Source organism: Drosophila pseudoobscura, chromosome 2 (genome assembly GCF_009870125.1).
Source record: "Drosophila pseudoobscura strain MV-25-SWS-2005 chromosome 2, UCI_Dpse_MV25, whole genome shotgun sequence".
NCBI lineage: Eukaryota > Metazoa > Arthropoda > Insecta > Diptera > Drosophilidae > Drosophila > Drosophila pseudoobscura.
Genome location: NC_046679.1, coordinates 3,914,158 through 3,940,454, shown reverse-complemented (window position 1 = coordinate 3,940,454; position 26,297 = coordinate 3,914,158). Strand labels below are relative to the sequence as shown.

The window sequence follows — 26,297 nt, the reverse complement described above, 5'->3', positions numbered from 1 at the left end:
TTCCACGGAATATCAAAATCGAGGAACGTGGCTACCAGTCCTTGACGGAGAACGATTAACCCATTGTAAGCCAAGGGGGTGTTTGAATATTCCATCTAAAATAATGCAAATTTAATACTTTTATCGCAGTTTAGGTAAAAGATAAAAGACCAAGATTCTTTAAGTTAAGAGGAAGGATAGGATTGATCTACGAGAAGAACTTACAAACACTATTATTTTCCGTCATTTCCCTCAAGTCGTTGAACTGCTTAAATAGAGGGGGGTTAGGTGGGCTAAGTTCGATTTGTTATCGATCCACTTTTTGGCGGCAAATCTTTATTTATATTTATTTTACGTTCTGTCGCAGAAATGGCTGAAATTGGCAAAGCCAAAACTCTGCAAAACACTGGAAAATTCGTTAGCGAAAACAGAACTGAAGGGTGAGTGTTGGGATTTAAGGGAAAAGTGCGTTTTATCAGCGAGTTTTCCTTCAGCGATGACTTTTACAACGAGGCAGGCTACCGGCAGTCGCGGGAGAATGATAAAATTGACTCAAAATATGGCTTCGACAGAGTCAAGGATAGTCAGGAGCGCACTGGCTATCTCATCAATATGCATGCGGTAAGATTTAAACCATTAAAAATGTTCTTCTAAAATAGAGAGTTTCCCTTTACAGAACGAAGTGCTGGATGAGGATCGTCGGTTGATAGCCGCCTTGGATCTTTTCTTTATCCAAATGGATGGATCCCGCTTCAAGTGTACAGTGGCCTACAAGCCCTACTTGCTGGTGCGACCCGATGACAACATGCACCTGGAGGTGGCACGCTTCTTGGGCCGCAAATACTCCGGACAGATCGCCAGCCTGGAGCACATATCCAAAGAAGATCTGGACTTGCCCAATCATCTCTCAGGCTTGCAGCAGAACTACCTGAAGCTCTCGTTCCTCAACCAGACGGCTATGACGAAGGTGCGCCGCGAGCTAATGGCCGCCGTTCGGCGTAACACGGAGCGGCAGAAATCCAACACATACTACATGCAAATGCTGGCGACATCCTTGGCCCAATCCTCAGCGAACACGGAGGAGGGGCTGGGCAAGCGGCAGCAGGACTACATGGACTGCATTATGGACATACGCGAGCACGATGTGCCCTACCATGTGAGGGTCTCCATAGATCTGCGAATATTCTGCGGCCTGTGGTACAACATTCGCTGCAGGAGCGGCGTGGAGATGCCTCACATCTCGCCGAGGCCGGATATCTTGGACAGACCCGAACCCGTGGTCCTGGCCTTCGATATAGAGACCACTAAGCTGCCGCTGAAGTTTCCCGATGCCCAAACGGATCAGATAATGATGATATCCTACATGATCGATGGCCAGGGATTTCTGATAACCAACCGGGAGATTATCTCCTCGAATGTGGACGACTTTGAGTACACCCCCAAGCCGGAATTCGAGGGGAATTTCGTGGTCTTCAACGAGGACAACGAGATGCAGCTCCTGCAGAAGTTCTTCGATCACATCATGGAGGTGCGTCCCCACATCATTGTTACCTACAACGGGGACTTTTTTGACTGGCCTTTTGTGGAGACGCGTGCCGCCGTCTACGACCTGGATATGAAGCAGGAGATAGGCTTCTCCAAGATGCGGGATGGCATCTATTTGAGTCGCCCCTCCATCCACATGGACTGCCTCTGTTGGGTGAAACGTGACTCGTATCTGCCGGTGGGCTCTCAGGGCCTCAAGGCTGTGGCCAAAGCCAAACTGCGCTACGATCCCGTGGAGCTGGATCCCGAGGACATGTGCCGCATGGCCGTAGAGCAGCCCCAGGTGCTGGCCAACTACTCGGTGTCGGATGCGGTGGCCACGTACTACCTCTACATGAAGTACGTGCATCCGTTCATCTTTGCCCTGAACACCATCATTCCCATGGAACCCGACGAGATTCTGCGCAAGGGCTCGGGAACCCTCTGCGAGACGCTGCTCATGGTGGAGGCCTACCACGCGAACATCGTCTATCCCAACAAGCAACAGGCGGAGCTGAACAAGCTCTCCAACGAGGGTCATGTCCTGGACTCCGAGACCTATGTCGGCGGCCATGTGGAAGCTCTGGAGTCGGGTGTGTTTCGGGCGGATATCCCCTGTCGCTTCCGGCTGGATCCCACGATGGTGAAGCAGCTAATGGAGCAAATCGATGGTGTCCTGCGTCATGCCATCGTCGTGGAGGAGGGCATACCCATGGAGCAGGTCCTGAATCTCGAGGAAGTCAAACAGGAGATTCTCCAAGGCTTGCAGGGCCTTCACGACATACCCAATCGTCTGGAGCAGCCGGTCATCTATCATTTGGATGTGGGTGCCATGTACCCCAATATCATTCTGACGAATCGCCTGCAACCCTCGGCGATGGTCAGCGACCTGGACTGTGCCGCCTGTGACTTCAACAAGCCCGGGGTCCGGTGCAAGCGCTCCATGGACTGGCTGTGGCGCGGAGAGATGCTGCCTGCGTCGCGCAACGAGTTCCAGCGGATCCAGCAGCAGCTGGAGACGGAAAAGTTTCCATCGCTCTTCCCGGGCGGACCGACGCGCGCCTTCCACGAGCTCTCCAAGGAGGATCAGGCGGCGTACGAGAAGAAGCGTCTGTCCGACTACTGCCGCAAGGCGTACAAGAAGACGAAGCTCACAAAACTGGAGACCCGCAACTCGACCATCTGCCAGAAGGAGAACAGCTTCTATGTCGACACGGTGCGCGCCTTCAGGGACAGGCGATACGAGTACAAGGGGCTCACGAAGGTGGCCAAGGCCTCAGTGACGTCCGCTGTGGCCTCGGGGGATGCAGCCGAGATCAAGGCGGCCAAGGGCAGAGAGGTGCTCTACGATTCCCTGCAGCTGGCCCACAAGTGCATCCTGAACTCCTTCTACGGCTATGTGATGCGACGAGGTGCTCGCTGGCACTCGATGCCCATGGCGGGTATTGTCTGCCTCACGGGATCGAATATCATCACCAAGGCGCGGGAGATCATCGAGCGGGTGGGTCGTCCCTTGGAACTGGACACGGATGGTATATGGTGCATATTGCCAGGATCCTTTCCGCAGGAGTTCACCGTGCAAACGAACCACGAGAAGAAAAAGAAGATCAACATCTCCTACCCGAATGCAGTGCTCAACACAATGGTCAAGGACCACTTTACCAACGATCAGTACCACGAATTGAGGAAGAACGAGGATAAAGAGGGCGAAGATCCCGCTCCCCAGTACGACATCCGTGATGAGAATTCCATTTTCTTTGAGGTGGATGGTCCCTACCTCGCCATGGTCCTGCCCGCCGCCAAGGAGGAGGGCAAGAAGCTAAAGAAACGCTATGCAGTCTTCAACTTCGATGGATCCCTGGCGGAACTCAAGGGCTTCGAGGTGAAGCGTCGCGGCGAACTGCAGTTGATCAAGAATTTCCAGAGCTCCGTGTTTGAGGCCTTTCTGGCGGGCAGCACCTTGGAGGAGTGCTATGGATCCGTGGCCAAAGTGGCCGACTACTGGCTGGATGTCCTCTACAGCCGCGGCTCCAATCTGCCCGACTCGGAGCTATTCGAGCTGATTGCCGAGAACAAGTCGATGTCCAAGAAGCTGGAGGAGTACGGCGCCCAGAAGAGCACCTCCATTTCGACGGCCAAGCGGCTGGCCGAGTTCCTGGGCGAGCAAATGGTCAAGGATGCGGGTCTCGCCTGCAAGTACATCATCTCCAAGAAACCCGAAGGTGCTCCCGTCACGGAGCGGGCCATTCCGCTGGCCATCTTTCAGTCGGAGGCGAGTGTGCGGCGGCATCATCTCCGTCGCTGGCTCAAGGACAACACCATGGGTGACGCGGACATCAGGGATGTCCTTGATTGGAACTACTACATCGAGCGGTTGGGTGGCACCATACAGAAAATCATTACTATTCCAGCGGCGCTGCAGGGACTGGCCAATCCCGTGCCGAGGGTCCAGCATCCCGACTGGCTGCACAAGAAGATGCTGGAGAAGAACGATGTCCTCAAGCAGCGGCGCATCAATGAGATCTTCACGAGTCGCCCGAAACCGAAGCCGGCGCTGGAGGATAAGCAACTGGAGCTGCGGGACATGGAGGATCTCGCGGGCAAGGAAATAGAGGACCCCACAGGCTTGCCAATGGTCACGAAGAGGAAACGAGTCCAACTGGACGAAGGCGAGGAGGAGGAGACGCCGCAGGCCACTACCTGGAGGCAGGCTCTGGGCGCCCCACCGGCCATTGGCGACACCCGCAAGACCATCGTCGAGTGGGTGCGTTTCCAGAAGAAGAAGTGGAAATGGCAGCAAGAGCAGCGCCAGCGCTCGCGACAGGCCTCCAAGCGGGTGCGCAACGAAGAGGCACCGATCCCCAGGGCCCCCGGAGCCACAGCCACTTTGGGAGGATTCCTGAGGCGTGCACAGCGCACGCTGTTGGACCAGCCCTGGCAGATCCTGCAGCTGGTTCCAGTCGATGATCTGGGACACTTTACCGTGTGGGCTCTCATCGGAGAGGAGTTGCATCGGATAAAGCTTACGGTGCCCAGGATTTTCTATGTGAATCAGAGGAGTGCTGCCCCTCCAGAGGAGGGACAACTGTGGCGCAAGGTGAACCGCGTGCTTCCTCGCTCCCGACCCATGTTCAATCTGTATCGATACAGCGTGCCCGAGCAGCTCTTTCGTGATAATTCCCTGGGAATGCTGGCGGATCTGGCCACGCCAGACATCGAGGGCATCTACGAGACGCAGATGACGCTGGAATTCCGAGCCCTCATGGACATGGGCTGCATCTGTGGCGTGCAGCGCGAGGAGTCCCGTCGCCTGGCCATGCTTTCCACCAAGGAGCTGGAGAGCTTCAGCATCGAGCAGCTGGAACAGCGGCCCCAGACGCAGGTCCAGTACCTGGCGATGGCCAATGCGCGGATGCGGAAGATCTACTTGTATCAACACAACACTCCGACGGCCAAGAAGGAAATCTGGTCGCTCATACTGATGCCCAGCAAGAAGGGTTATATCTTCGCCCTGGACACGGTGCGTGCCAATCAGATGCCCAATCTCCGACAGATGTACGCCGCCGAGCGGCTGGCTCTACTCAAGAATCTCACGGCGGCGGAGCAGGAGAAGATACCAGCCGAGGACTACACCTTTGAGGTGGTCATCGAAGTGGATGTCAAGCAGATCTACAGGCACATTCAGCGCGCCCTGACCACCTACAAGCAGGAGCACCAGGGACCCACCATGATCTGCTTGCAGACGGCGCTGGAGGCGAGAAAACTCTCGCTGGCCATGCCCATTCTGTTGGAGTTTCCCCAGGCCCAGATCCACATCTCGGATGATGCCAGCCTGCTCTCGGGCTTGGATTGGCAGCGGCAGGGCACCAGGGCCGTGGTTCGGCACTTCCTGAACCTCAACAATGTCCTCGATCTGATGCTGGATCAGTGTCGGTACTTCCACGTACCCATTGGCAACATGCCCCCCGACACAGTTCTCTTTGGAGCGGATCTGTTCTTCGCCCGCCTTCTGCAGCGCCACAATTTTGTGCTCTGGTGGTCCGCGAGTACGAGGCCGGATCTGGGCGGACGCGAGGCGGACGACAGTCGACTACTGGCAGAATTCGAGGAGAACATCAGCGTGGTGCAGAACAAGGCGGGCTTCTATCCGGATGTCTGTGTGGAACTGGCGCTGGATAGCCTGGCGGTGAGCGCGCTGCTGCAGTCGAACAAGATTCAGGAGATGGAGGGCGCCTCCTCGGCCATCACCTTCGATGTGATGCCGCAGGCCTCCCTGGAGGAGATGATCGGCACTGTGCCGGCGGCCACTCTCCCCAGCTACGATGAGACGGCCCTCTGCTCTGCGGCCTTTCGCGTGATGCGTTCCATGGTGAACGGCTGGCTGCGGGAGGTGTCCATCAATCGGAACATCTTCTCCGACTTTCAGATCGTGCACTTCTATCGCTGGGTGCGGTCCAGCAATGCCCTTCTCTACGATCCTGCCCTGAGGAGATCCCTCAACAATCTCATGCGAAAGATGTTCCTGCGGATCATAGCGGAGTTCAAGCGCCTGGGCGCCACCATCGTCTATGCGGACTTCAATCGGATTATCCTCAGCTCAGGGAAGAAGACCGTGTCGGATGCCCTGGGCTATGTGGACTACATTGTCCAGAGCCTGAGGAACAAGGAAATGTTCCACTCGATTCAGCTGTCCTTCGAGCAGTGCTGGAACTTTATGCTCTGGCTGGACCAGGCCAACTTCTCCGGGATCCGTGGGAAGCTGCCCAAGGGCATAGATGAGACAGTGTCCTCCATTGTGTCCACCACCATGCGGCAGGAGAGGGATAGAAATCGCGAGGAGGATGACAACGACGATGACGATGATGATGAGGAGGAGGAGAACAGGGATCCCTCAGCCAATGCTGACCAAGAGCCAGAGGCAGAGGATGAGCTCGCTCTAGAGCTCAATTGGACCATCGGGGAGCGGCTGCCCGAGGAGAACGAGTGCCGGGAGAAATTCGAGTCCCTCATTACTCTCTTCATGCAGTCTCTCGCCGAGCGGAAGACCACGGAGCAGGCCATCAGAGACATCTCGCACTGTGCCTTTGACTTTATCCTCAAGCTGCACAAGAACTATGGCAAGGGGAAGCCCAGTCCGGGACTGGAGCTGATCCGCACCATGATCAAGGTGCTGAGTGTGGACAAGACCCTCGCGGAGCAGATCAACGAGCTGCGGCGGAACATGCTGCGTCTCGTGGGCATTGGCGAGTTCTCGGACATGGCCGAGTGGCAGGATCCCTGCGACAGCTACATCATCAACGAGGTCATCTGCAAGGCCTGCAATCACTGTCGCGATTTGGATCTCTGCAAGGACAAGCATCGCGCCATGAAGGATGGCATGTGAGTTGAAACCCCATTTCATTGCTCTTTCGAATCCCACTTAATTGAATGATTCTTTCTAGACCTGTCTGGTTGTGCGCCCAGTGCTATGTGGCCTACGACAACGAGGAGATTGAGATGCGCATGCTGGATGCCCTGCAGCGCAAGATGATGTCCTTCGTACTGCAGGATCTGCGCTGTGCCCGCTGCAACGAGATCAAGCGCGAGAACCTGGCCGAATTCTGCACCTGTGCGGGTAACTTTGTGCCCCTCATCAGCGGCAAGGACATCCAGACACTGCTCCAGACATTCAGCAAGGTGGCCACCAACCACAAGATGCAGCTGCTCCAGCAAACAGTGCAGCAGGCCATCGATACCCCCAGATAGGGTTTTGTTTCGTTTTTCGTCTTAGATTAAGGAAATCATTTGTATCGATAGCATCTAAATATACGAGTACATAAGCGTTATAAGAGACATTAGGGCTTCTAATATCCCACAGAGCCTCAGGACTTAGAAATCCACGGAACCCATTGCGTCCTATTTAAGGATACACTGAGCACCAATATATATATCAGTAGATCTTCAATATATCTACCTAAATGCAATCGTTTGTTGATGTTTTCCGGATTTATTTGTGGATGCAATCCTCTCCTGTGGGAGCGCACTCTCTTGCTAAGCAGAGAAAGGGAGAACTTAAAAACAATTTAACTAATTCACACGAATATATCTGCGGATAGTTTAGTTGGCGCTCTGGGTGATGGGATCAATCTTGACCTCGGGGAACGTGAATTCGGGGAACTTGAGCATATCGGTCTTGCCATCGCTGCCGAACTGCTTGGCCACACGGTCCAGTTCCGTCTTCCTGTCGCGTTCAATCTCGGGATTCGAATCGACCAGTTTGCCACCGCTGCAGCGTTAGAAACAGAGATGATTACGAATGTATTCTATGGAAGACTTTTCCCATCTACACTTACGTGCTCTTCTGCTTGTACTCGCGCACTTTGTCGAGGAACAGCTGCTGGATGGGATCGGACACCTTGTTCAGGGCTGGGGCAGCCAGGCCAAAGTTCCGGCGAGCCTCCGTGCGGAGCACACGCACACCAGTCAGAATTGATTGCGACAGCATCTGCAGGTAAATAGAATATCTTAGAATTGCGCGAATTTCAGCTATCCTCTCCTATGTAACCTTAAAAAGGTTATGTAATATGTGGTGGTGTTTTGCTAATTCACAAAGCTATCCAAAGCTTTCGCTAGTTATAGTTCACAAAGTCCTTTAGAACACACCTTCCAGATCCTTTTCTATATTGTTTCTATATAGTTTTTACCTTTTATTCGTTGCAAACTTTTTTGTTGAAAAGTGATTGACAGTGTGACCGCGATATCGATGAAGTATACGGTCTGACAATTAGAAATATACCGAAATATACCGTCTCATTTTCAAAATAGACCATAAATATACTGACTAGTTCAAGTTCTATATTCCTCGATTTGTATAGTCCGTGGAATATTACAAGCTATATAAATCTGTCAGCCCCGCCCACTTAATTTTATCCAATTAATAAATCTATTTTCTACTTAACTGGCGAAAATTAACCACTTTCTTTTATTGCATTTTGCGTGAAAAGAGGTATTAACGAAATATCAGCTAGCACGCAGCCCTGGCTTGTTTTTTCTAGCAAAAACAGGGCTGCTTTTTGAATCGTAATCGATAAGAAATCTTTATCTACAGATGTGACGAGAGCGAAGAAAAAAAATATATTTTCTACTTTTCGCTAGCGAACTGACAAAATACAAGCAAAATGGACGGCGAGGGCTACACGCGAGCACGACGGCTAGAAGAATTCGATTATAAAGACAAACTGAAACTCATCAATGCTGTTCAAAAAAGGACTGCTATATGGGATGTGAGGAATAAAAAACATTTTGATGGCAATGCGCTGAGGAGCTCATGGGAGGCTGTGGCCTCTGAGATGAATAGAGATGGTAAGTTAAACTGATTTTTATTGGAATGTGTAGTTATATGTATGTTTTTCAGTCTTTACTTGCAAAAACGCTTGGAAATCGTTGAGGGACAGCTACCGCTACCATATAAAACTAGCTGGAAAGGGGACTGTCAGGAGAGGAAGTGATGAATGGGACCCATTGTCTGATAAGAGCCCAAAGGAAAACGACAGTGTAAAATGGCGGTTTGCTCCACACATGGAATTCCTGTATCCATCTCCGCAGAAACGGTATGTATTATGGATATTTTACTTATAAATGGACTTTTACGTTGCGTGTTTTCTACAGTTCCACAGCAAATATTTCTACCGTTTTTGTGGGAGAGCTCGTTAAGCCGGATACTACACCCAGTCCGCAAGTTAAGCGCAATAAGCAGCCAAGTCCCAGTCCGCAGGCAAAACGCAGTATGCCGCCAAGTCCCAGTCCGCAGGCAAAACGCAGTATGCAGACGAGGACCAGTCTGCCAGCTATGCCCGCTCCCACGGCTAGGCCCAGTCCTCCGCCGGCTAGGCCCAGTCCTCCGCCGGCTAGGCCTGCTCCTCAGGTTGTGCACAGGTCGTCGGCTATGCCGGCTCCCCAGTCTAGACCCATATGCGCATACTGGGATTCGGAATTAAATAAATTGTCTCCAGAGGATGCCGAGGCAGTGGAGCAGAAAATGACCAGGCTTCTATGGGCCGAGACGCAGGCCTGTAGACTTAACGCCTACATGAAGGAGGAAGAGGATAACGTGTACACTATAGAATAAATCATATTCATTAGATTTGAAAATTTGTTTAATATCTTTGGACGCTACGTAATCGAAATGTAATCGGTATTATATTGCAGGTGGAAAAATCGTCACATTTCTCCAAGTTGTTAATCTGGGATTTTACCCTTGAAAATTGCTACCGAAAATTAGTTGGCCCTACCTAAAGGGAGAGGAGGATAACTTGAATCAGGTAGCGAAAATTTGGAGCAGAAAGAAAAGATCTACAAGAAGAATTTGCAAAAAGTATGTTATTCCGCGCCTTCCCTTTTCGAGCCTGTTGAAATAGAGATTTTTTGATTTAGGTACCAGGTGGCGAAAATTTAGAGAAGAAAGAAAATATCTACAAGGAGAATTTTCCTTCCCTGTTCAAGCCTATTCAAATAGATGTTTTGATTTAGGGTTAAGTGGGTTAAGGTGAACTTATTCAGTTCGTTCACTCATGAGCAAAACGCAGCTCTTTTGGATGGTTTACAACACTTGTTTTTTCCAACACTGAACGACCCAACAAATTCCACGTCAAGAACCGGAAAAATACGACTTTTTACTTTTAATTTGAATTAAATTGAATATAACTCAGTCGAAATGGTGAGCCTGCTGCAGGAAATCGACACAGAGCACGAGGACATGGTCCACCACGCCGCTCTGGACTTCTACGGCCTGCTGTTGGCAACCTGTTCGTCCGACGGCAGCGTCCGCATTTTCCACTCTCGCAAAAACAACAAGGCTCTTGCCGAACTCAAAGGCCACCAGGGGCCCGTGTGGCAGGTGGCATGGGCACATCCCAAGTTTGGCAACATCCTGGCCTCTTGCTCGTACGACCGCAAGGTGATTGTGTGGAAATCGACAACGCCCAAGGACTGGACCAAGCTGTAAGTGAAAACGCAACGCACACAGTCGCACATAGGCATGACGTTATCTTCTAATGGCTGCCGCCATCGCTTGCCACATTTCAGCTACGAGTACAGTAACCATGACTCCTCGGTGAACTCTGTGGATTTTGCCCCCTTTGAGTACGGTCTGGTGCTGGCCTGCGCCAGCTCCGATGGCTCTATTTCGGTGCTCACCTGCAACACGGAGTACGGGACTTGGGATGCCAAGAAAATACCAAATGCTCACACCATTGGAGTGAATGCCATTTCGTGGTGCCCGGCCCAAGGCCCAGATCCGGCATTCGATCAGCGCGCCAACTCGCGCAATACGGCCATCAAGCGTCTCGTGAGCGGTGGCTGCGACAATCTCGTGAAGATCTGGCGTGAGGACAATGATCGCTGGGTGGAGGAGGAGCGTCTGGAGGCCCACTCCGACTGGGTACGTGATGTGGCCTGGGCGCCATCGATTGGTCTGCCACGATCGCAGATTGCCACGGCCTCGCAGGACCGTCACGTTATCATCTGGAGCAGCAATGCTGATCTGACTGAGTGGACATCCAGTGTCCTGCACACATTCGACGATGCCGTATGGAGCATCTCCTGGTCGACCACAGGCAACATATTGGCCGTCACTGGCGGCGACAACAACGTCACTCTATGGAAGGAGAACAGCGAGGGTCAGTGGATCCGCATCAACTACGAGTCGGGCACCTCCATTCAAGCAAAACAGCAGCCCCATCATCCACACCTCTCACAGCAGCAACAGCAACCGGGACAGCAACAGCAGGCGACTGCTGCTCTTTCCGACTCGGAGCACAGCTCCAATCTATCCAATTCAAACTTGTCCAATTCCCAGCTCTCCAACTAAGGAGCCGTCTGCCACGATCCAAGTTAAAGTCTCTGTACTCTGTCAAATGTTATCCCTACCTACACGCATACAATATACAAAACCTAATATGCCCTATTTGCTCCACGTGCATGGGATCGATCCATTTATGTCCAGCGATTAGCATTATGCAGAAAAGCGTAGAGCGAGAGTGGTTGACGACCTAATGTACTCCGCTTTGTAATTAATACGTCTGCTGCCAACAGGAAAGTAATCACGGAGCCAAGACAGGGTGCCCCCATCCGAAATTGCATAGAATTAACCTCCTTTTTGTGGTACATTGACTTTCGGTTACGTTTACGTTCACGTTCCCGTTTCTCTGATAATTAGTCATAGATTAGGCTAGTACATGCTCTGCGGGCCTTAGCCCTACCTCTTAAGTGCGAAAATTGAAAATCCATGAATCCCAAACCCCATGAGCAGGCTCTCAGGCCTTATTGTTTGATACTTTGGTAAGTAATTTTTCATTCATGAGAACGGAAGCCACTCATTTCGTGTAAATTCAGGACACGTGCCGCGCGATAAAACGCGAAACATTTTGTAGGGGCTTATGGCTTATTTGGTGGTATGGGGTATGGGGTGGTGTAACCACTAGGAATATATTGTGGCACTTTTTGCTGATGTTATCTTTTCAAAACTTTTATTATTGTTTATTTGTTTCTTGCTGGAGTGTAAAACTTGCCAAGAAGTGGTATGTGGCTTTCAAGTGGCTTATTTATGGGAAAGATAGAATCGAAGCGAAACTCTCAAACTGTGGAACCTTCCGAACTTGTATGATTCCTTCAAACTAACAATTGAATGGAACAAAGATGGTTTCTACCATGCATAAACCTTTTTGCAGGTAGCTTGCATCAGCTTCTAACCATATTCCCCATTAAATATGATTTTATGTATTGCATTTTTCGTTAAATATAAATAATTTAGAGTCCTATAGACTAAGATGATTGTATACTTAAAAACTCAAGCGAAAATTAAAATCCTATTGGGTTCTTCTGGAAAAAGTCAGAGATTTCTAAGTGACTAATCGAAAAGGTCATGGGGATTTTCATTTCAAACAATTGAAAATTGCATGTCCGGAATACTCGCCTCAGAATGCGAAACCAAAATAATTGCATTTTAATAATACAATGAGCGAAATGCGATTAAATCGGTCAAGTTTTTAATTTGAATTCCAATTAAAGAATGTCACTCACTGAACTCCGAACCCCCAGCCATAGGAGAGGTCCCCACAAGTTCAGTGCTCTTGATGGGCGCAACAGCAGAAACAGAAGTTATTAGAATAATTTAGCAGGTTGCATAGAGCGAAATTCCTGTGGTAGGTACTCCAACCTCCAGGCCTTGTGCGAGGGTGCCATCTACTGCCGAGGGACGGGATGCCCGGGGCTGATGTAAGAACTACCCTTATATGTGGTGTGGTGTGGTGGGGTGTGGGGCACTCACACTAATTGTGGCTCACTTCGCCTAGGTGCAATATTTGGAGAAGAAAAACAAACCCGACACCGAACCGGAGACCGAAGGAGCACCGACTAGCACTCGTGCTCGGTGATGTCATGGATTGCGTGCAGAGGAGCCGTCATCAATAGTCTCGGACCACGGACTTGAGCAACTTTTTAGAAGAAGTTTTTTGGCGCTTTTCGAGTACCATACGAAACGGGCCGTAACCCATAATCAGAGCGGCTTAATCGTGTTCTCAAGCGAACCTGCCACCCGCTGGTTTCCCCATCGGCACCTGCCTCCTCCACCAAAGGATCCCATCCATCCCTCCTCCACTGACCGCAATGCTTCGGTGGCCTGCATTGATTTTTTTTCGACTTTCTAGGCTCCCATGTTTTCGGTATTTTAATGGTCTCCTCTGGAACTTTCACTTTTTGATGTGCGTAAATTTGCATATTTGCCGGCGGTATACAGGGTGCCCCAAAATGTTTCCTCTTTTCCTCCTTCAGCTGTCTCGAGAGTTGAATAATGAATAAGGTCCGATGATGATGACGCCCCGACTAATGACTGTTTCGTTCTTCTTTTGGCTTTAGATAGGTCATTGTTATCGTCATATGGGTCTTTTGGGGTTTGAGAGTGGGAGTGGGGTACTGGCTATACTCTACAGCGTGCCTTCGAATAGAGGTATTACTGCATTTCATGTTCTTCTAATGAGAGACTTGTTAGGGAGCTCTCTTAATGGCCCCATAAACCATATTTGATGGTCGTCAATATGTATATGCAGATAGAGGTCGAGTGGGTGTATGGTTTTGCAATAAAACTGTTCGAAAACCAAATGGAAATCGGTCGAATGTGTGAAGAAACTGATAGAGCTGATAGAAACCTGACAGAATCTGGCTATTTGTTATGGTCTATGGCTCTATTATGATATGATCAATGGAATGACCAAAAAACTTTCTATATGTTAGGGTTAACCTGAAGAAGACACTAATGTTAGCTCTAATATTCGCCCTCATGGCCATTATGATCCTCCTATAGTACATACAATATCTAAAATATACTCGAATTTAGACAAGATCTAGAAAATGACAATTATTGTGTATACAAGGAAAGTAACTCAGGAAGTTATCGTTGTATTTTCTTAGGTACTTACTCGGAAGAGATCCAAAATATCTAAGCACCTTAGCTCCGCATCCAGAAATCTTTGAGTATATTACGTAAAAATGATCCTTATTCTTAGCATTCCCTTGCGAAATTTCAGTTCTCTAATCACTTAGAACTTTGCACTATTAATCCAACATAATGTCCACTGCCTAATGGTCGACAGCTCTTGGCGAATTGCTCAAAAACTCAAACGTTCTAATTATAATCCTCCCCCTGGAAAGGGCCTCAGGTACACCCGGCCAATGACGTCCTAAACCTAACCACGCATGAGTTATTATAATATGTTCGTGAGGTTTAGCATTTCGTAGTTGCTTTTATGTTTTTAGGAGCTTGTTTTTTGCGCTGTTTTGGCGCCGGGGGCAACATGACATGCAGACCTTAGCAGACCCGCACATTGCGTATACGTAACGGAGTCGGAGTCGGAGCCGCAGTCAAAGTCCAAGGCGCAAAAGACCCCCAAAAGTGTCGCCAATGCAAAATCAAGGTGTACATTAGCAAATGAACTTGAAGGAATCGTTATAGTTGCTTTTTAGCATGTGCATTTTCCTGCAGTGGCACTCGAGCTCGAGTGGCGAATGATAAATTGGGAAAGTCATGGAAAGGTTATTTGGTCAGGCCACACGACGCTCGCTGGCGAGGAGACAAGGCTACAACAAGTTGCGGCTATCGACGCGGCAAGTAGTTTTGACCATCTTGCATGCAACATTCGGTAGCCTCCACTGGCGGGAGCGGGGGGGCTCTGTGCATGTCCAGGAACGCACGGCAACAAACTTGCATGTAGGGAAAACCCCCTACCATTCTGCCATTCGGCGGAGTGCTTGTGTGAGAGTGTGTGTGCAATTAGAGTCAGGAGCCTAATATGAAATTAAAGGACTTAAATTGGCATTTCTTCGAGAGCTCTGGACGCGGTCTGGCCCCAGGTTCCGTTCAGAGTTAGTCGTATAATCAGCAAAATTGTGATGACCTCTAGGCATGAGTAAGCCCTCGATGAGATTTCGTGAGAAAATTATATATCGCCGGGGTCGGCCCTAGACGAAGGAATCCCACCCCCCACCACAGTCGACTCCAACCAATTAATCATCAGTTAAGACCAAAAACATGACGCTCGGATTGTTGAAAGGGAATTAGCTCTTTAATTACAGGCAAGGGGGATGAGGAGTTGGTTCCGGAGAAGTTGGTTCCTCCGATTCGTTGCAGTCTCTGATTTCGTGAGTTTTCTATATAATTTTCCCGGTACTTTTCTGCGTTTTTTTTTTCTTTTGTTTTTGCTGCTGCCAGTGCCAGAAAAACATTTATCAATAATGTCAAGAATAAAATATCTGAAGTAAATCTACGACTTTTGCCGCATGAGGTCTAGCCGTCGGTCCAATGGCGTGGACTTCTGCCTCTTTTGAATAATAATTAAACGAAATTTATTTTTACACATAAATATTCTACAATTTATTATACAATGTATATTATATGCAAAAAGGTATATTTCAGATTTAGTCTGCGGTGGCTACGGTGGATTTGCGTAGATTCAAAACAGTGGGGCAAAAGGCAGGGAATTCAAGGATAAAATGAGACTACAAATGAAAAATCAAATAGGTTCGTATCTTCAACAGATAGTCAGAGAATGGGGTCCCCATGGAAGACGTCCCCATAAAACGGAGGAAGACAGAGGAAAAGATCAGAAAAGATTCTCCTATTGGGTCTTCAAAAACAGAAAATATCAAGAAATAGTTCTCTCTTTTAAGATTCTAACACTAAGATAAAGATACAAAAGCATTTCGGAATATTCTTGTTAAAGCAAAAATATGGAAATGTTTAATTTTTGTAGATACTTGATGAAAGCACTTTTGCCCCTCTTTCTATCATTAATTCCACAGTGCTTTCACTTAGTGAGAAATGTATCCTAATTACTCGTATATCCCCTCGATTTTTATGAATATATTCTGGTTTCCATGGGGGCTCACGGGCCTGTGCGATGTGCGTGCCAAAAAATGAATTTGCCGCGATGTTGCGCGTTTAGTTAAGGGCAAATTGTTTTTGCTGTCGCTGCGATTAAAACAATCGTTTATAAGGAGATTGAGCGACCAGATAAGGAGCACAACAGACCACACCAGAACGGAGCACAAGCGAATCCAAACCGAAGAGAATCCAAGCGAAAAGGTTGACATTTTCCCACTACAATCGGACCTGGCGGGAAACCCAAAAATAGACTCAAAAAGAATTTGTGTCGGAAAATTGGGAAATATTTCATGTCTGGAGGCCAGGCCAGAGCTCTCCAAAGTGTTTTCGCTTTGCTGTAAATTATTGACAAAGACCCTCCTTGAGAGACAGTGGAATCCTTTCGGGGGCTGCCCCAAAAGGGGGGCACATCCGTTTCGCCGCTGCGCTGTTCGATATCCACCCAAATGGTGATTTGTGAAATTGGCTTTATTTTGGGGGCTAGGAGGCGTGGCCTGTAACCTTTTTGTTGCCTGCCACACTTTGCAGTTCGGTTTGCTGTGTGTGTTGCAAAAAGCAACAAGCGCCCACTCATCTGCGGTTTACTTTTGTTGCAAGTTGCAATGTAATTAGGTGCATGCACCACCACAATATAATCATGAACAGGGGACCCCAAGAGGGTTTCGAAGCCATTGATACCATAGTAAACATAGCTTTCACATTCTTACGATAAAATTTAACAAAATTAACAAAAACGAAAGTACAATAACATAACTCAAGTACATAGTGTATATAACATATAAAGAAATCATGTCGCGCCAGAGATCGTTTCTCGCCTCATTCTTGACGACCGTCGAGCCGCCGAAGACTCAATCCACTGAGAATGAATTTGAGTTCAGCTCAACCTCGACCTTGGAGTTGTACAAGAGGACCTGTTCTCTGAGGGAGGTCAGCCAGCATGATGGCAAAAAGATCGTTGAGGACATAGTCAACAACATATTCAACAGCAAACAGGGCCTGGCCAACCTGTCCAGCTCGGAGTGCTCCGTTGAAAGGGCGATTCAGGAGTCCGTGAAGATGGACCCGCGCCTGAAGCTCTGGTACGATACGCTGCATGACCGCACCGAGACGCAGATGAAGATCCAGCGCAAGATCGGCCGCAGGGCCAATGAAATGCTCATCAATCAGCCCAGCTCCGTGGAGCAGCGGGACAAGGGCACTGTCCAGCGCTTGATGGATTTCGCCACGCGCATGAATCCCACATCGCTGGTCCAGAAGAGGCCCGTCGAAATGCCTGGCTACTTTGATACGGAGCGTTGCCATGACGTGAATAAGTTGGTCGAGACACTACCGCTGGCCGAAAGACAAGGAGAAGCCAACGTGGAGATTATTGGACTAACAAGGGCCACCAAACAGGAGATACTGGGACCGTTGTGCAATGCGAAGCACTCCCACCCGAATGAGAAGGGAAAGTGGATTGACTCCGAGCTGCTCGACGAGGGCATCGAGAAGAAATGCAGCGACATCAAGCGGGTGCTTCAGCACTATCCGGACGTGGATAATCTCGAGGTGGTGGGCACCAATATGCAGGAGGTACTGAACCTCGAGTACCATGGCGGCGTCAAGGACATTGAACGCTTGTCCACTGATACTATGTACAACATCAGCAGCACTACCCAGGAGCTGGGGGTCGAGGAGCAGGAGGAGGAGCAGGAGGCAGAAGTTGAACAGCTTCAAAAATATGCCCCAAAACACGTCCCTGCGGTAGCTCTCAAAATCAATGATGAGGTATTTTTCCAACCAGAACGCCGTAGCCGTGACTCTGTGATCTATGACATCTATTTCGAGTGTCATCCATACCAGAACGTAATGAAGCAGGTCCTTCGCTTGGAGAACGTGGGCCGGCAGGTCATAACCTGTCAGTGGGCCAATGTGGAGTTCTACAAACGAAATCCGCAGTTCTTGGGTCCTAATCTTGAGACCTTCTTTCTGGAGCGCACCAACTTTGCCCTCTTTCCGGGCGAGATTCATGAAACGAATGTCCTGTTCCGGCCACGCCGGTGCCTGGTGCAGAAGCAGCGCTGGGAGCTGCGGGTGTTCCCCAATGTCTTCTGCAATTATCGGGACACAATCGTCTTGAAGTTGCACGGCAAGTGCCTACCTGCCCCGGAGTACACACAGAAGGTGCAGGAGCAGATGGAGCTTGTGTTGAACAAGTCAAAGACACAGATGGCCCAAAAGTTAACAGAGCTCAAGGCCACTCTGGTGCCTCTCATCCAGCCCCACGAGCTGCTCTGCCCCTACGAGCGCATTTTCGACGAGCGTGAGATCTTCAATTCCCAGAACATCGGCTACCACTGCGATCGGTTCGACGATCTGGAAACACTGAAGACCCTGTACCAGTCCTTGAAGAAGCCCCGCGAACCGGCCTGGGATCTGCGCTTGGAAACGATCAAGAAGGTAATCCTGCGCCTCGCCGAGGTAGAGCAGAGGGAGGAGAACTTCAAGAAGCTCGTTGAGGTCAAGAACTCCCTTAAAAGCGGCGCCGGGGACTTCATTCAGACCCCCATCCTGTTCCTTGGCCACAGCACCGAGCAGGATCGATCGCGATTCATTTACGTGCGAGGCAGCATTGGCAACGGCCTAGAAGAGTGGGAGGAGCTAGTCTTATCCCTGGAACAGAGCTCTTACAAGTCTGAGCTGGCCTGTTTCTATGCTGAAACCATCGACGAAGAAGAAGAGGAGGAGGATTCCTCTGCCGAAGAGGAGCTGAGTCCTTTGCTGCGGAAACTCCGCCGCGACAATCCCCAGCTTTATGTTCTGCTGAAAATGCGCTCCAAGAAGTACTACCGGGACGCCCTCTACATGCTGACCTATACCCATCTCTGCGACATGGCCGAGAATGTAGTGTCCATTATCGAGAGCACACAGTTTGTTTAAGCTACTCGTACATATACAAAACAAGTGTTGTGTTTATAAAGATGTGGCTTTTCTTATAATATTTGGTATATTTTCCAAAGTCCAGCCGCCTTAAAATTTTGACTATAAAGAAATACCTGTAATACTTGCCCTATTAATCTAGGGGCTATTATTTTCCCTGAGAATTCGGAGACACTTTTTATCGGGAACCATAGGGATGTCATGGGGAAAAGCAAACGGAAACACTATGCATACTTTTTTTTTCGGGAGATCTACAAAAAATGACCTTGTATTTCTCAAGTAGCATTTTAAAGGCTTAAAGACTTTTGGGGGAATGATTTTTATAAACCAATTGTGCCTGGACCGATTGTTTTTAACGTGATTCACTGATCAAGGGATAGGAAATGTTAGATATATACAAACATTTGTATAAAGTCACAAAAAGATTTATACACAATTTAACAGCAACAGATAGCGACTCCCTTAGGTCAAAGAAACCCTAACATACATTCAAAGCCAGAAGTTCATTTCCAGGGTGTAAAAACTCTCACTGAGTGAGCGACGCAGAGCGAGAGTAGCAAAATAATGGCCAAAATAACTATTTGGCTTTAACTAGTGGTTGCTTTTGTTGCTTTTGGTGCGTGCTAATGTTATACTTTATTGTTGCTGTTGGAGTCACACACCAAGAGGGAGTGAGGGTGAGCGTGGGGGGGGCGAGAGGCGGGCGGTTCAAAACTCTACGGACCCCAAAAAGTAGGCTATGCAATGGCTCTAATGTCTTCGTCATTATTATAATACACACACATGCAAAACCCGTACACACACACACACACACACTCGTGGGCCCAAGCCGAGGACGAGGCGAGGTCGTGCCAACAACAATAAAAAATTGCACGAAGGTAAAACTAAACAAAAAACGACAGAAATACTAGTGGAAATGTTTTACGGGATAGTCGAATTAGGGGTTACCTCTTAATAGAATATATTTTTTGGACTTAAAAAGCACAAGACCTACATAAAGGAGAGCCTTGGAATGTGGGAAGAAGAAATACCCATATATCCAATTAGAACTTTGAATTTTGTTTTCCTACTTCGGACTGTGGTAATTTACTAATTGGTATGATTTTAAGCAGATCAGTATTTAATACTCGTAATAGATAAACTTATAGTCCTATACCAGCCTTACATTGTGATTGTGATGAAAGAAATCGATGCACAAGAATTTGATAAACCTGATCAATGATTACATTAGGAGAAGTTATTGTCTAAAAAACTTGCAAGATTCATGACTTCAGACATAAGAGACATGGCGTACCATATTGACGTCTGCGGATTGAAAAGAACCAAGCTGTTGATTCAATATCATTCGGTATAAAGAACACACATCACCTCTATGCTGACAATATACCCTTGGTGTCCCAGTCGTACCGCGTACAAAAATCCATCTTCGTTAACAAAAACTCGCTCACGAAACAACGAAGCAAGTTACAAGTGCGTTGGATCCGACTTACTAGTATTCTCCCCCCTCGTCACACCCATACGGACCAAAGGTACGTACGAGTATAATATACAAATTATATGGAGCTGGCAAGTTCAGAATCTGCCTAGAGATTTTGCGCCTGAACTAACCCTTGCTCCTCCCCCTGAGGCCCCCACACACCCCCTAACATTAATGTAGTGGATGGAATACCCTTCACCTGCTCTGGGGATCTCTTAATTATGCATGCATGTGTGTTGTCTGTCCGGATGGAATCACACTTTGTGGATGCCTGGAAATCAGCGCAACGCAACTATTTTTGGGGGAACAAGTACGGGCACGGATATGGTGTGGGATGCGTCTTGAAATAAATTAAATTTTAACCAAGAAATCTGCTCTTCTAAAGGGCTACGAAATGAGTGCAATATATTCTTATCAGCTTCGTTTTAAACCATTTCAAGTTCGAATATTAATTTACTTTAAATACTCTTTGGAGCAAACAACACCAGTTTCGCTTCTCAAAAGATAGAAAAATTCGAAGCAAACTTCTTCGATTTGTTTTAAAGATTTGTATTGCCTCACTTAGCTACCCGAATTGCAGTTAAAATTAACATTTTTGCACTTTAGTTTCTTCTGCATTCACTTATCAAAAGGGTATACAACAATTGTTGTTAATTTTCGTGCGACTTGGGAAAGGGGTTCTGTGCTTTGCAGAGTCGGTGGATGGTTTCGGGAGGGATTGAGGGTGGTACTGGTGCGCCTTCGAGAAGCGTGCGCGAGCGCCAAGTAGCCCGGCGAGTCGGCAGCGACGTCGAACCTTAACTTAAGCCCCGTGTGCGCCGCGAATTCTTCACTTGCACTCCGAACGCGCAGGCGACTGGTTCGAGCTTTCAAGACCCTCATCGGGAGAGACCATCTAAGGGAAAACAACCATACCAAATACCCATACAAGTTGTACAAATTTTAAAGGATTTTTAGTGGCCCGTTTGAGCGTCAACGCCTTCCGTGCGGTTTAGTTTTGTTTCGGCCTTTCTACCGGAAACAATTTTGGTGTGAAAATTTGCATAAAATTGCCTCGCAAAAACAACTAAAGAGTAGAAGAATAATCCACTAAACAAACCGACTTGAAGCCTCTGGGCAGTTTTTCAGTTTTCAAAGTGCGTGAGAAATTCCCTGGGAGAGGGAGAACAGATTCGTTAGTGTGCCGTGATTTTATATAACACCTGCGAAATCCATTCCAAAACTAAGCTTCGACCTCAGACTCGATTTCGATTTTGGCTTTGTCCTTCGCCCCCCACGAACACCCACGCGAAACCATCCGAAATGCAGCCCCTGAAGCGCTTCACACAATGCGGCAGCCTGACCATGCTCTTCGGCGTCTTCATCATCCTCTTCGGGGTCAGCTCCACGGCATTGACCACCTTCGGAAAGACCAATAACGGGCCGCCGCCCACCCATATGCCCATTGGTAAGTGCAAAGAATGGGGAGGGGGCTTCGGGCACTTGAATTTGATTTGGAGGAATTTGTGGGAAGGTCAAGATTTGAGCTGGTTAAATCGGTGATTTTAGGGGTTATAATTGGGTAAGGGGAGGCTTAAAACTCATACCTTTTTCGAGCCTGTTTATCTGAGATTTGTTGGAATTTAAACCTAAGGGTAGTATAGTTTTATTAGAAGAAGGGGCACTATTAGAAATATGCAAGGTTTATATCTTTCTATAGATCTTTAAGAATGTTCCAGACAATAATTAATTTGAAGCAATATTCAAACATAAACATTCCCTTAAAGAATTAACATAATTATGGTATAGAATACAACATTTGAGCCCTTTGGATTGCCCATAAATCGGTAATTAAGACTTTCAGAATCATAATTGCCATACAAATACTAGTATCCGAAAGCGAATCCATTATCATTCGATTGTCTTTGAATTTCCCCCTTAAATAAATGGAATAATAATTATGGCAGGGCGCCAAAGCAATTGAATGACATGCCCATAGAACAGAAACAGCGGCCCACATAAATCAGGAATTGATCAAACAAGTCACTCAAATGCAATGACAACCCACGCTCCCAGCCCAAATCACGGACATTAGTCGGGGGCATGAACCAATAGGTACAATACCATAGTGTGGCAGGCAGTGAGTGTGTGGCTTGGGTGGGCAATGTGTTAGAGGTGGAGTTGGTGAACTAGTAGATGGAATAGATAGGCTTAGTAACCGATAATTTGTGGGGCAATAATCATACAATTAGTGTGGAATTAGTTGAACAAACTTTCAACGTTTAACATTCTCTTAATTACATTTGATTTGATTTGATTTGATTTGATTTAAACAGTCAAAGGACGCGAGTGCAGTGCCCATGATGACTGTACAGCGATAGATCGCACCAGCTGTGTTAAGGACCCCAACGACTACAAAATGCGTTGCCTGTGCGGCGATGACTCGGCACCCGCGGCTGGGAACTGTCCGGATGTACTCAAAGGTAAGATATTTTAAGGAAAATGTAGAGGAAAACCACTAGAAATATTTCTAAAAGTGTATCCTAATTCGAGCATGGGATACATTCGATTATAAGAATAAATATTGATCAGTTTGGGTTCTTCAAATTTTGAATTAATTTTGCACATAACTATTTGCAGATCTATATTCCAGATATACTTCAATTTGATGAGTCCTGTAGCCGATTATTCAGTTTGTATTCCATTCGAGTACTTCCTCTAGTCTGTAACAGTTCTTTCTGGTTGTTTTGGAATAGATTCCGTTGGCTAGATTCTGGAAATAGAACAGCCAACAAAACGTCAACTAATTGCTAAGACATGCACATTACATTTATTATTTAAGAGGCTGCTGTTGCTGCTTTCTGTTCTCACCTGCTTCTGTGTCAGTTTCTTGATGTGCCTCAAGTGGCAGGTAGACAGGCAGTCAGGCAGGTCGTACGGCGATGTGTGATGTCCAAGGCGCCACCTAAATGAGAATTAAACAAAGCATCCATCCAGATGGATATTACCAGAGACCCCCCTTCTCATCCCACACCGCCCCCGTACTCTCCTTGGGCCTGTGTTTGCCTGCTTTTTATTTATTTAGTTTTCGTGCGCAATTCACACTTGTGCTCCTCGGCTTTTGGGCTCCTTGGATACTTGGATCCTTGGGTCTGCGCCATTGTTCCCCCTTGGCTTTCTTACTCTCTTCCATTGCATTCAGGACCTACTTGGGTGGACGGAAGGGACGGCCTAAAACGGAGGCCTTTCCTTTATGGCAGCGCCATGTCGAAGAAGGGATTTATGTTAGGATGTCGTGACTGGAACCGAGAGAACATCCAAATGGTAATGGAAATCGCCGCAGTGCCAATTTGTGACATGCACAGAAAATGCTGAGCAAATTGTGATGATATGCATTACCTCGTATATACTCATACTCGTACGATATTGGCATGCCTACAAAGTAGCCAGTGCTAGGAGCTAAGGAAAAGGTTCCTACAAACATGTTTTGAACCATGAATACCCTATTCCCTTGCTTATATCGAATGGTGTACTGCAGGCTTACCAAATTGGTTGACATCAGTATTATTAAGGGTTTATCTTAGATGAATCGATCCTTCGCTTTCGAATAAAGGGATGACAAAACATCTATCTATAGGGATGAATGATTTATTTCAATTTAAATAATTTCAGGACTGCGCCACAAGTGCAACAGCAACAACGACTGTGAGGACGGAATGGTCTGCCAGTATGAGAACAGCAACCGCACTATCGGCGTCTCCAAGTTCATGTCGAGCAAGACCAAATTGTGTCTCTGCGACAATGACAACGGCTACGTGGAGGACATACTCCATGACATCTGCAGCGGAGGTAAGTAGAGGAGTAGGGCTGTACATAATGACAACTCCCAATGAATTACCCCCCCTTCAAATTACAGCCAGTCTTCAGGGTCTGGTCAATATGTTGATGTCAATCTGCTCGCTGCTGGCGCCCTTCGTGGTGTCCGCCCACATGCGGAAGCATTTCTAGAAGCCGGGAAGACGGGACTTACGACGAATCGAATCGAAGCTTGGCGTTTATCTCCCTTTAGTGATCCATCAAATGTGCCTCAGTAAAACCAATTCAAAGAGATCATATCCCCCATCGCCCTCACCAAATAAAAAGAAGAAGGAAAGGAAAGGAAAGAATAAAGATATATGTAGTTACAATCGCCATTAGCCTAAAGGTCGTTCTATTGTATAAGTTTCATATATACCACCGTCAATTTTATTCGCTTCTCACCCAAGGTCGCGTTATACAATACGATATACAGAACAATATATATTATCTGATAATGGTTTTCTATAGATCCCCTAACCAACCCCTAGTCTGTATTCCACAAATTAGTAAAACGAAATTAATTCTACAAAAACATTAACAAATGTCTGCACAATTTTATTGTAATTTTATATGTACTCAGATGTGTGTCCAACAATTATAAAAAAAAGGAAAAAAAAGAAAAAACGCATATATTCAATAAGCAACATTTTCTCACTGCACTGTGAATGGCATTCAGATCGCTTAACATCGCAATTACAAATGTGAAACATTTTAATTTTTGTATGTATCCAAAATGGAATAGCTTTACGAGCTCACAGCCCACAATCAAATCAATGAAAAGAGATCTATCCATATATCAATACCATAATATTTGAGGTCCTGGCAGCTTTGATTTCAGCTCAAAGATGCCTCCCAAGTTATGAACTTTTTCCCCATTGAAAACGTTTTGTCCGTAGCAGTTATATATGATATTATTTAATAATAAAAAGATTAAAAACGCTTTTTTTTTTACTAGTTAATGATGGATGGTAAGCGACAATTGATTGTTTAGAGCGTTCTAGTTGAAATGACATTTCCCTTTCATCAGGAGAGAATAAAATACGTTTTGATGAATCCCTCTTGGCAAATGGCAGAATATTCATAAGTCGGTGCCTTACTGAATGTTGCTGAAGAGGAGGAGCAATTATTTACCTGTCTTGGTCCTTTAATATTCGAAATACGTATTAAAACCCATCATAAAAATTATGATATTACAAATATTTTAAACCAAAGGCAAAGGACAAAGACATCATCGATTTTGACTAAACTTTTTCATTACATGAGCTCGGACGGAAAATGGGACACAGATTCTATCCAAATAAATTGGCACTTATTAAAGAGTAATATATATTTTAAATATTGATCGTTCGATACCATAGACTCACAAGAGAAAGGGCAGAATATTCGTAGGACGGTGATTGAAGGACTGATATGACCAGCAACAAATTATTTATTGGGAATGTTTTTTCAGTTGAATTGAATAGCTGGTCTTAAATAGTTATTCGGTATTCGGTTATTCGGCTACATTTAAATCGAATCATTAGTGAGATCATTGAGTTTATTTTTGTTTTTAGAATTATCAAAATATTAGCCTAAACTTTCTATGTGTTCTAGAACATAACTCTTCTCGGTTCTAGCAACTTTCTCTTTATACCTTTCTCAAACTATTCAATATTCAAGGATGTACGACCAGTGAAATGTGTTCCATTGAACTGAGTTAACCGCATTGTCAAATTAAACGTTATCTAACCTTAATCGATACCTAATCGACATTGATTAAAATAGATTATTGTATATATTACAAGATGTTATTAGCATGTAAATATAATTTGTAATGCCAACGCCTTTCGCTGTTTACTTTCAAATTTCTCACCTCAAACAAAAAAAGAGAGAAAGACGCAAAGAGAGAAAAAGAGAGTGTAAGCTCACCAAAGCTCAGCTTGGAAGCTTGTCGCAACCAATTACACGCTCAATTGCCGAAGGAAAGCTATGTTCAATAGAAGGTGGGGCAGTCTCTACTGTGTTGTAATGCATGTAACAGAGGGCGAGCCGAAGAGAGGCTGGAGCAGAACGGACGTACCTTCTCTTTAATGTAGCTTTGACAACAGGTGACGGCCGAACCGATTGGGCTCCAAACAACAGTTACGCTTGTGTACTTTACCGATTCAG

General features: G+C 47.0%; 6 protein-coding genes across 6 annotated transcripts; 5 read left to right on the top strand and 1 right to left on the bottom strand.

Annotated features, from left to right (window-relative positions):
- The first annotated feature begins 263 nt into the window (after positions 1-263).
- PolE1 (DNA polymerase epsilon catalytic subunit 1) lies at positions 264-7,333 on the top strand. The gene is made up of 4 exons (XM_001357842.4): positions 264-419; positions 474-600; positions 656-6,882; positions 6,945-7,333. The coding sequence occupies exons 1-4, from the start codon at positions 349-351 to the stop codon at positions 7,246-7,248; spliced, it is 6,729 nt and encodes a 2,242-aa protein (XP_001357879.3). The 5' UTR covers positions 264-348; the 3' UTR covers positions 7,249-7,333.
- Positions 7,334-7,469: 136 nt separating this feature from the next.
- Positions 7,470-8,325, bottom strand: ATPsynCF6 (ATP synthase, coupling factor 6). The gene is made up of 3 exons (XM_001357841.4): positions 8,187-8,325; positions 7,836-7,987; positions 7,470-7,768 (listed from the first exon to the last, which is right to left on the bottom strand). The coding sequence occupies exons 2-3, from the start codon at positions 7,985-7,987 to the stop codon at positions 7,600-7,602; spliced, it is 321 nt and encodes a 106-aa protein (XP_001357878.2). The 5' UTR covers positions 8,187-8,325; the 3' UTR covers positions 7,470-7,599.
- A 220-nt stretch (positions 8,326-8,545) lies between these two features.
- LOC6896860 (putative uncharacterized protein DDB_G0290521) lies at positions 8,546-9,633 on the top strand. Its single transcript, XM_002137015.4, has 3 exons — positions 8,546-8,844; positions 8,897-9,092; positions 9,151-9,633. The coding sequence occupies exons 1-3, from the start codon at positions 8,661-8,663 to the stop codon at positions 9,608-9,610; spliced, it is 840 nt and encodes a 279-aa protein (XP_002137051.2). The 5' UTR covers positions 8,546-8,660; the 3' UTR covers positions 9,611-9,633.
- Positions 9,634-10,082: 449 nt separating this feature from the next.
- Positions 10,083-11,446, top strand: Sec13 (secretory 13). Its single transcript, XM_001357840.5, has 2 exons — positions 10,083-10,482; positions 10,567-11,446. The coding sequence occupies exons 1-2, from the start codon at positions 10,196-10,198 to the stop codon at positions 11,348-11,350; spliced, it is 1,071 nt and encodes a 356-aa protein (XP_001357877.2). The 5' UTR covers positions 10,083-10,195; the 3' UTR covers positions 11,351-11,446.
- A 5,157-nt stretch (positions 11,447-16,603) lies between these two features.
- On the top strand, positions 16,604-18,966 carry LOC6896859 (uncharacterized). The gene has a single exon (XM_002137014.3). The coding sequence runs from the start codon at positions 16,706-16,708 to the stop codon at positions 18,833-18,835; it is 2,130 nt and encodes a 709-aa protein (XP_002137050.2). The 5' UTR covers positions 16,604-16,705; the 3' UTR covers positions 18,836-18,966.
- Positions 18,967-21,196: 2,230 nt separating this feature from the next.
- Positions 21,197-24,766, top strand: sosie (oogenesis-related potein sosie). The gene is made up of 4 exons (XM_002137013.3): positions 21,197-21,759; positions 22,628-22,774; positions 23,964-24,140; positions 24,208-24,766. The coding sequence occupies exons 1-4, from the start codon at positions 21,615-21,617 to the stop codon at positions 24,297-24,299; spliced, it is 561 nt and encodes a 186-aa protein (XP_002137049.1). The 5' UTR covers positions 21,197-21,614; the 3' UTR covers positions 24,300-24,766.
- The last annotated feature ends 1,531 nt before the right edge of the window (positions 24,767-26,297 follow it).

Coding starts and splice junctions, on each gene's coding strand:
- ATPsynCF6 (XM_001357841.4), bottom strand. CDS start 7,987: ATGCTGTCGCAATCAATTCTGACTGGTGTGCGTGTGCTCCGCACGGAG. Junction 7,769..7,835: donor GAGTACAAGCAGAAGAGCAC/GTAAGTGTAGAT, acceptor CTAACGCTGCAG/CGGTGGCAAACTGGTCGATT.
- Sec13 (XM_001357840.5), top strand. CDS start 10,196: ATGGTGAGCCTGCTGCAGGAAATCGACACAGAGCACGAGGACATGGTC. Junction 10,483..10,566: donor CCCAAGGACTGGACCAAGCT/GTAAGTGAAAAC, acceptor GCCACATTTCAG/CTACGAGTACAGTAACCATG.
- LOC6896860 (XM_002137015.4), top strand. CDS start 8,661: ATGGACGGCGAGGGCTACACGCGAGCACGACGGCTAGAAGAATTCGAT. Junction 8,845..8,896: donor CTCTGAGATGAATAGAGATG/GTAAGTTAAACT, acceptor TATGTTTTTCAG/TCTTTACTTGCAAAAACGCT. Junction 9,093..9,150: donor TATCCATCTCCGCAGAAACG/GTATGTATTATG, acceptor TGTTTTCTACAG/TTCCACAGCAAATATTTCTA.
- sosie (XM_002137013.3), top strand. CDS start 21,615: ATGCAGCCCCTGAAGCGCTTCACACAATGCGGCAGCCTGACCATGCTC. Junction 21,760..22,627: donor GCCCACCCATATGCCCATTG/GTAAGTGCAAAG, acceptor TGATTTAAACAG/TCAAAGGACGCGAGTGCAGT. Junction 24,141..24,207: donor CCATGACATCTGCAGCGGAG/GTAAGTAGAGGA, acceptor TTCAAATTACAG/CCAGTCTTCAGGGTCTGGTC.
- LOC6896859 (XM_002137014.3), top strand. CDS start 16,706: ATGTCGCGCCAGAGATCGTTTCTCGCCTCATTCTTGACGACCGTCGAG.
- PolE1 (XM_001357842.4), top strand. CDS start 349: ATGGCTGAAATTGGCAAAGCCAAAACTCTGCAAAACACTGGAAAATTC. Junction 420..473: donor AGCGAAAACAGAACTGAAGG/GTGAGTGTTGGG, acceptor GTTTTCCTTCAG/CGATGACTTTTACAACGAGG. Junction 6,883..6,944: donor CGCGCCATGAAGGATGGCAT/GTGAGTTGAAAC, acceptor GATTCTTTCTAG/ACCTGTCTGGTTGTGCGCCC.